General features: G+C 49.6%; 2 protein-coding genes across 2 annotated transcripts; both read right to left on the reverse strand.

Moving 5' to 3' along the window:
* Nucleotides 1-250: 250 nt before the first annotated feature.
* GUITHDRAFT_147224 (hypothetical protein) lies at nt 251-3,305 on the reverse strand (the record flags this gene model as incomplete). The annotated part of the gene is made up of 14 exons (XM_005821371.1): nt 251-349; nt 400-453; nt 493-543; nt 776-899; nt 1,129-1,210; nt 1,257-1,520; nt 1,568-1,633; nt 1,688-1,733; nt 1,784-1,819; nt 2,000-2,065; nt 2,404-2,448; nt 2,565-2,596; nt 2,788-2,854; nt 3,216-3,305. 14 exons carry the CDS (start codon nt 3,303-3,305, stop codon nt 251-253), a joined length of 1,122 nt encoding a protein of 373 aa, XP_005821428.1.
* Nucleotides 3,306-3,734: 429 nt separating this feature from the next.
* On the reverse strand, nt 3,735-4,339 carry GUITHDRAFT_155730 (hypothetical protein). Its single transcript, XM_005821372.1, has one exon. The coding sequence runs from the start codon at nt 4,303-4,305 to the stop codon at nt 3,886-3,888; it is 420 nt and encodes a 139-aa protein (XP_005821429.1). The 5' UTR covers nt 4,306-4,339; the 3' UTR covers nt 3,735-3,885.
* Between the last annotated feature and the right edge of the window lie 3,667 nt (nt 4,340-8,006).

Here is an 8,006-nt window from a genome sequence, read left to right on the forward strand (position 1 = left end):
ATGATGATGATGATGGAGATGATGATGATGGAGATGATGATGATGATGATGATGATGATGGTGATGATGGTGGTGGTGATAATTTTGGGATCAACGACGACAAATCGTCAACTTACATGCATTCTCATGTCATTTGAATCGTCGGGCTGTACCCGTCAAGCCAGATAAGAAGATGAAACGAGAAACGACAAAGAGTTTACCACAATATCATCTTTCTTCTTTTCTGCCGGAGTTGAGTTGGATCGGTTGATTACTGATAGTACAACATGTCATTTCTCATCTCTTTCTCCTCAACTTTGAGCTCAAACTGACCGGAACTTGAAGTTGGAACATCTGTATCTTGAGTTGGCTGAAGAATCAATGTGTCATGTCAACAAGCATCTCTTCATCGCATCTCACTTGACTTGTCTTGCTCGTTATCGCGTTCATCATGGCGTCTAAGGTTGTCGATACCTTCAAAGAAGACATGAGGAGCAAACATCAGCACAAGACCTCGCTAACTTTGTTCTGCTGGTTGGTCGTCTTTGCTTGCAAGACTTTGGCCTGAGAAGGATAAACAAGACAACAAGACGACCCATATGACAACAAGACATGATGACGAAAAGACAAAGAGCAACGAAACATGATGACAACAAGACATGATGACGAAAAGACAAAGAGCAACGAAACATCATGACGATATGACAACGAAATAAGATGTGACAACAAGACAACATGACGATAAGAGAACAATATGACAAAACATCTACATCAAAAAGAGAACAAGTTGTGATACTTCGAGCTCTTTCAGCTTAGGGTCGACAGGGTCAAGCTTCATGGCTTCTTGAACATCACGATGCGCCTGTTCGATGATACCATGTTGCAGAAGAGTAGCAACTCTTGCCTTGATCTTGTTGATTCTGAGAAACCAACAGTAAGGACAACATGATACAGGGTCAACAGAAACAAACAGCATCGGTAGCATTGATACATCCTCCTCCTTTCTCCCCCCCCTCCCGCTCCCTCCTCCTCCTCCTCCTCCTCCTCCTCCTCCTCCTCCTCCTCCTCATGATCATGATCATCATCATCAAACCACCATTTTCGTCGCTGCCGTCATTTCATGCACCTTCACCTTTCCTCTCCCCTTACCTTTCGAGTTTGTACTTCAAGTCGACATGTTCTACATGGACATCAATAGAAAGGTTCTTGTAATCAGCCTTTGGTCTCTCACCTGATTACAATTATCAACATGTACAACATCTCATCACTCATCTCACATCTCATCAACAACTCTGATGAGATCGCACGAGACATGTCAACGTCCAAACTTGCAAGGATTGTCCTCAAAGTCGGAACATCCCTTTTCCGAGATGGTTGAAACTTAACAGCTCGATCGACATCTGTCTTTAGAACTCTCTGCAGCTCCAACTCTGTCACACCAATCCCGAGTCCCTTCGCACATGTCAACACAAAAACAAACATCTTGTTCCTTTCAACAACCTGAAAGGCTTTACAAACAATGGCAATGTCAGCTCCTGTCCCTGCAAATATCATCATCATCAACACGACGTGCTTCATCTATTCTCACATCTTCCTTCTTCTCCGCTGAAAGCGTGATAGATGGTGTCCAAATCTTCGTGCCTCCTCCAGGCAGCTTTGCAAATGTTGCGGGTCACAATTCAAATCAACAAAAGATCAAACTTCTCACCTGCTCGATCATTCTGCTCACTGATCATGAATGCTTCTTTCGCGGTCTTGGAACAAATCAATTGGCTGCCCATTCGACATGTCAAGGTTTGCTCACAGAAGCCTTGAGGTTGTAGAGATTGAGCTTGTTTGCCTGTTCTCTTGTCAGCAACAAACAGGAAGCGATGAAAACAGTTTCAACCATCTCAGTTCTCCTCCTTGTGTTACATCTGACTGCATTCACTTCCTCGCTGAAAACTCCCATCTTGGTGAATTTGTGCTGAGAGCAGTTGATGAGTACAAGTAGAAGGCGACGAGGAGAGAGATCCTTTACGTTCAGCTTCTCGATGTTTGTGTTGATCTTGCATAATTGCTCTGTTGCTTGCACCAGGAACTCTTTCTGTTAACAAACTTGATCAGGCAACAAGAGCGGAGAAATCAAAGTGAAGATCCGAACTTGGAACTGCTCGTTGACTCCATGATGTTTCATCTTGCTTTGAACGGTAGCACCAAGGAAGTCGATACTGAGTTGTCATGGTAAGGAAACAACACCCTGTGCAATCATGGAGTTCACTTCAATTTTGTGCGCGGGCTGGGATAGTGAAGGTTCAACCCAAGAGATGACTCGAACTCTTTGATATCTTTCCGCTGAAGAAGCAATCAGGAAGGAAAAAAGATGAGATGGTAATGGAGCAATCAACACAGTTAGGAGGCTGAGGTGAAATCCCGAGAAAGCACCTGCTGCAGATGCAAGGCATGTTCTTTCATAGCGTCGTCCACGTTCTGATCAAGGAAGTTCAACCCGTGTCAGTCAGAGCAAACATCCTGCCTCAGTCTTGGACTCTGTCGAAACAAGTCAGTCAGTCTCCGACTGAAGTTCACAAAACATGTCGCAACACCGTCTTCTCTTCCATGAAGGATGTCTTGCAGCCTTGACGACTCACGATCTTGGAAAAAGTCGAAATGAGAGGAAATCATCATCTTCCTACCACTGGATGTACTCACTCAACTCATGGATTATCTTGGAAAACCCTTCATTGGGTGTGATCAAATCACTCTCTGATAGGAACGCGATCAACAACAACATCTAGCGCAACTTTGACTGCTCCGTCAGCATCATACTTGACTTGTCAGAGTATAACGGGTTCCTCAGGATGCCCCCTGTCCCGATGTCGGAAGCAAGTTGGATCTGAGGGGAGAGCAAGTTAGTAAGAGCAAATGGAAGAGGAGGAGGAGGAGGAGGAGGAGGAGGAGGAGGAGGAGGAGGAGGAGGAGGAGGAGGAGGAAGAGAACGACAACGACGACGACGACGAAAGGAGGAGGGGGAAAAGACAGGGGCCGGGGGCCGGGGGCGGCGCGGGTGGGGGCGGGGGGACGATGAAGTGGAAGAGGAGGAGCAGGATGAGGAGCAGAAGGGGGAGGAGCATGATTGGGAGAAGCAGGAGGTACAGGAGGAAGACCAGAAGGAGGACCAGGACCACGAGGACCAAGAGGACGAGCAGGAGCAGGACTAGGAGCAGGAGGAGCTCGCTGAGACATGTCTTGTTCACCTTTCTGCGGAGCTGATCTTCTGCCATTCGATCCGCGGGAACAACCTCGTTGAGCTCCACAAGCTTCGGCCATTGATTCTTGTTTGCCATGGCTGCTCTGAACCGCCGGCTCCAATGCTGCAACTAGTCCCTGTCCTCCTATCCTCTTCCTCTTTCTCCGTCTCTCTCCTTTCTCAACAAAGTCTCTTCGTGCATTCTAGGAACAGCTTTCTGTCGAATCTGCGTCACATCGTTTGTCTCCTCTCCCCCCTGCCTCTCTCCCCCTTGTCTCCGTTCGTCATCTTGCATGATTTCTCTGCTCCCTCGTCTCATCCTCTCCCTCCCTCCCTCCCTTCCTCCCTCTCCTTCCCTCCTCCGGGCCTCATTATTGTTTCCAGCTCTGCAGCATTTCGCTTGTCAACGGCCTGAGCGGTTTTACAGTTAGTCAGTTTGATGAAACAAATTCCAAAAAAAACAAAAAAAGAACTTGATCTAGAGAGTTTCGACTGAGCTAATAGTCTTTAAAAGACTGAGCTAATAGACTTTAAACGCTTTAATTAAGATGTTGATGTTCCTTAGGCTACCGCCCGCCCCGCTCCTCTCCATCTCGTCTCCTTCGACTCCCAGTCAACGGTCCACTCAGGAAAGCTCCCGACCCCCCATGCCACTCCCGGCGACAGTCCTCAGGTTCTCACCATTTCGACTTGCCAATGGTCCACTCGGGGATGAGTCCCGAGGTGACGGGCGAGAGGTCCCCTAGGGAGCTCATGGAGCTGGGGCCAGTGATGAGATTCTCAGGGTCTTCGCTCAGCCACGGCATCGAAAGGATCTCGTCCAGTCCAAAGTTGTCCACCGACTCTGAGCGCTTGTGCCCGTTGGAAGGCGCAGACTGTCCGCCGTTGCCGACAAACGCGTCCCCCGAGGACGCGAAGGAGCCAAGAGAATGCTGGAAGGATTCGGCTGAGGGTGCAAACGACTCCAGAGGATACAAGTCTGAAGGATGAGAGAATGAGTCTCGTAGCAGGCCCGACCCCTCCATGTCCTGTACACCGTAGGAAGGATTCAGGAGGAAGGAGGACCCAGCGTGCCCTGTCATCCCAGCTCCGCTCATCGAGTCTTTCGTACCATCCAGCGAGTGCAGGAGGAGGAGGTTCGAGTCCTCGGAATACGCTGAGATGCCCGCGTCCTCTCCTCGTCCGACCCCGCCGAGACCTGCGATGCCGTTGGGCTGCAAGAGGGTCTGGCCAGACGGAAGGGACGATCCGTTGGAGTAGTGCGACCTCAGCGGCTGAGGGTGCTGGCTGTTCTGAGACGCGAAGGTGTTAGGAAGGGAGAAGGAGTTCAGCTCCCGGCTGCCCTGACTCGAGATCCCCAAGAGCGACTGACTAGCAACAGCCGACGAGCTGGAGGATACCGGCATCGACTGTGAGCTGCTTCCGTTGGCGTTCATCGAGAAGGCTGACATGGCGCCGAAGTCGGTGAACGACTGGAGAGGGATGTCAACACTTGGAGTAGCTCCGTTGGACAGGGAGGAGTGGCTGGTGTTCGAGCTCAGGTTGAACTCACTGCTCCTCTCGCCGCTCTGCGCCAACAACGACGCGCCGCTGCCGTTTGACGTGCTTGACCAGTCCGCCTCAGGCAGGTGGTCATTGCGGTGGTTGTTGGAGTTGGTGACCCTAATGTGCTTGGGAGCATGTCTGGAGCCCGTGCTTGTAACCAACGGCCGTCCACCCTGATTCTGATTCCCGTCTTGTCCGGAGAATCTGCCGTTCGACTTGGAGCTGTGGGCAAGGTGGTTGGCTTCGCGGAGTTTGACCTGCAGCCGCGAGATCGACTTATCCAGCTCCTTCTTCCTCGTTGGATCGACCTTCGACGCTCGGAACAATGTTTGCAGCGCCTGAGACAACCTTCCAGCCTCCTCGTGCTTTCCAGCCAGACTCACTAGAGATTCGTACTTGAGATTCACTCCTCCAACCATCAGCTCCTGTGAGCTGCGCTCGCACACGGCCAGAGCCTCCTCCAGTTCACCTAACACCAGCCGGACCAAGGTCTCGTCGACCGGGTCTTTTCGGAAATCTCGAACCTCCGACAGCGCGGCTGGAAGCGACAACCCGAAGCTCTGGGAAGCTCCTTTCCTTGCGCAGTGCAAGATGCACTGCCTCTGCTGGTCAACCACTTTGGACACTTCAGTCTTCGACATCTTGATTCCCTGGAAGAGAAAAATAAGTCACTCACTCGTTGGGACTGAGTGATCCTCGAAGGGACCTGATTGAGCAGAAGGCGAGAAAGAGCGTAGACTGCTTCTTCGTACATACCATCGTGGATGAGTTGTGCTGCCTTGTCCCTGAAAGTCATTGTGTTGAGTTGAGCAACTGATCAACAAGGAATGAATCGAACCGCTCTTCCTTCTCAAGTACTTTGGGATCAGGTTTCTTGACTTCTGGCTGCTCGAGTTTCTTCTTTTCATCCTGATTTGAGAGTCAGTCACCAGTCGTGGAAGGGATAGCCTCTGACCTTGACGCGTTTCTGATTCTCCCGAGCAAGCTGCTCTTTGCTTCTTTGCTTCTCTTCCTTCTCCTTCTCCTTCTCCTTCTGCTGGGCTTCTTTTTCTTTCCGTTTGTTGGCCTCCTGGATCGCCTGAAGCAGCAGCTTCACTTGAAATAACAAAGAGGAGGTGAATCACCAAGGCAAGTGCTTGCTCGGCCGCTATTGCCTTTTCTCGCTCTTCCTCTTCACGTTTGAGCCTTTCAGCTTCCTGCTTCATCGCCTGCCTCACGTTTACCAAGAGCGCAATCGAAACTCATGCGAGGCAACCAGGAGCTGCTCTCTCTTTTTCCTTTCCTCCGCTTCTCTCTTCTTGGCAGCAGCCTCCTGCAGACAACCCCATCAACTTGGGAGACATACCACATGACGTTCACGATTACCTCTGCCTTCCTCCGCACAGCCTCCTCCCTCTCCTGCGCCTGCTGCACCTTTCGCTCTTGTTCCTTCCTCTGCCTTTCCTCTCTCGCTTTTCTTTGTCTCTCCTCTGCTTGTGCTCGTTTCAGCGCTCGGGCTTCTTCATCAAGTCGGCGCTGCTCCTCAAGCGCCTTTTCAATCTTCAACGCTTCCTCTGCATCGCGCTCCTTGAGAGCATACTGCCCAGAGAGAGTTTCCTCCAGTTTGCACTTGATGTCCTTACATTTGACCATCTTTTCGTGTCTGATTGCACCGTCCGATGATGGATCTCGTTGCAGTTGTTGTTCGAGAAGCTTTGCAGCGCTGTCAATGTGGAAGATTGCCTTTTGACAGTCTGCAATACATGAATCGCTGTGGCCGACCGAGCAAGTCATGGAACCTGCCTCAGCCATCCAGATTAAGATCTGCACATTGATGTCGTCTAGATCTTTCATAGCCACTATATCCGTCTCTGCCATCTTCTCACAAGTCTTCAAGGCTGCTTCATACTTCGCCATCCCAGCTAAAAGAACAGGAGATCCAACCCGAGAGTCACGGATTTGCTCGATTCGAGCCTCGAGTAAAGGTGAAAAGATGTGCTTGTCCTTTTTCTTCCATGCTGCCCATGTTTGCGAGGCAACAGTTACGGGGCGATGTACGTCAGTCAGTCTTTGTAAATATGAGTGCAAATCAGCACAAGATTCGGAATCTGTACTAGTAGCCAAGTGCGTCAGAATACTATTATCTCGGCCAAGTCGTAATTCCAAGATCTGGTCGTATCGCATGGATTCCGAGTATTCCACCAAAGTCTCAGTGAACCATTTAACTGCTTGGACGTGCCGAGCCTCACTTGCATTTCGTTTTGCAATTTCAAGCGAGCAATCCCTCTGCCGAGATCTTACCTCCTCAAATTTCTCATGATTCAACCATCGCAAGACACCACTGGCAATCTCGGAATAAATCTTTAACGCGTCATCGTATTCATTTGCTTTGAAGTGCGAGTCAGCTTTTTGCAGCTAAGGGCTCAAAGTCAAAAAAAATCAACATTGTAAGGAGAGTATGAGTACCTGACTTTCCAATTGCGCAATCCGTCTATCTGCTTCTTTCTCGGCTTTCTCATTCTTCGCGTTTGGAGGACTAGGAACACTTGCTCCTGTTGGAGGGGCAACAGGAGCCGAGTTCGACTGAGCTTTACCATGATTGGATTGTTGACGAACAGTTGTTTGTGGGACTGTACTGTTAGCATCTGTTCCCAGCGCTTGAGACTTCTCTATCTCACAAGTACATCCAGATTTGAAATTGTAGTTCTGCTGAGAGTAGTAGTAATCTTCACGCAGTGCATTGAAACTGTTAAGATCCACTTCATCATCGTGATTAGATGTTGGACTCAAAGCCCCAACGCATCGATAGCCTGCTATGACGACAACGAAGAGAAAGCAATGGGCACAAGTAGGGAAGCTTGTGGGATTCATCCAAGTCTCAATATCGTCCAGCGGAGCATTTGAATTGCCTATGTACATCATAAATCCAGCAAGCAACACAAAGAACGACAAGACTGGGTTCCAGTTGATGCCCTTTTCCCTCTGACTTTGAATTTTTTCATTTGACCTGCGCGCAGACTTCTGTTGCGTCGCCTTGTCGAAGAAGCCGTCCTGATCGTCTGAGTCAAAGTTGAAAAAGCTGGATTGAAAAATCGTGAGCGGAGCAAGATAATCGAAGATTTCCGGAAAGACTCTTTCAATGCCATCGATTATCACAGGAAACACATTGCTGATTCCAAAGAGCTGTTGCCGTACTTGTGCAGCTTTGATGATTCTGCGAGTACGCGATGTGCGACACCCGAAGCTCCAGACCTTGTTCGATATGCAGATACAA

Source organism: Guillardia theta (genome assembly GCF_000315625.1).
Source record: "Guillardia theta CCMP2712 unplaced genomic scaffold GUITHscaffold_145, whole genome shotgun sequence".
Lineage (NCBI taxonomy): Eukaryota > Cryptophyceae > Pyrenomonadales > Geminigeraceae > Guillardia > Guillardia theta.

What these genes read in the sequence shown, in the direction of transcription:
- GUITHDRAFT_155730 (XM_005821372.1), bottom strand. Translation starts at nt 4,305, where the DNA reads ATGAGCGGAGCTGGGATGACAGGGCACGCTGGGTCCTCCTTCCTCCTG.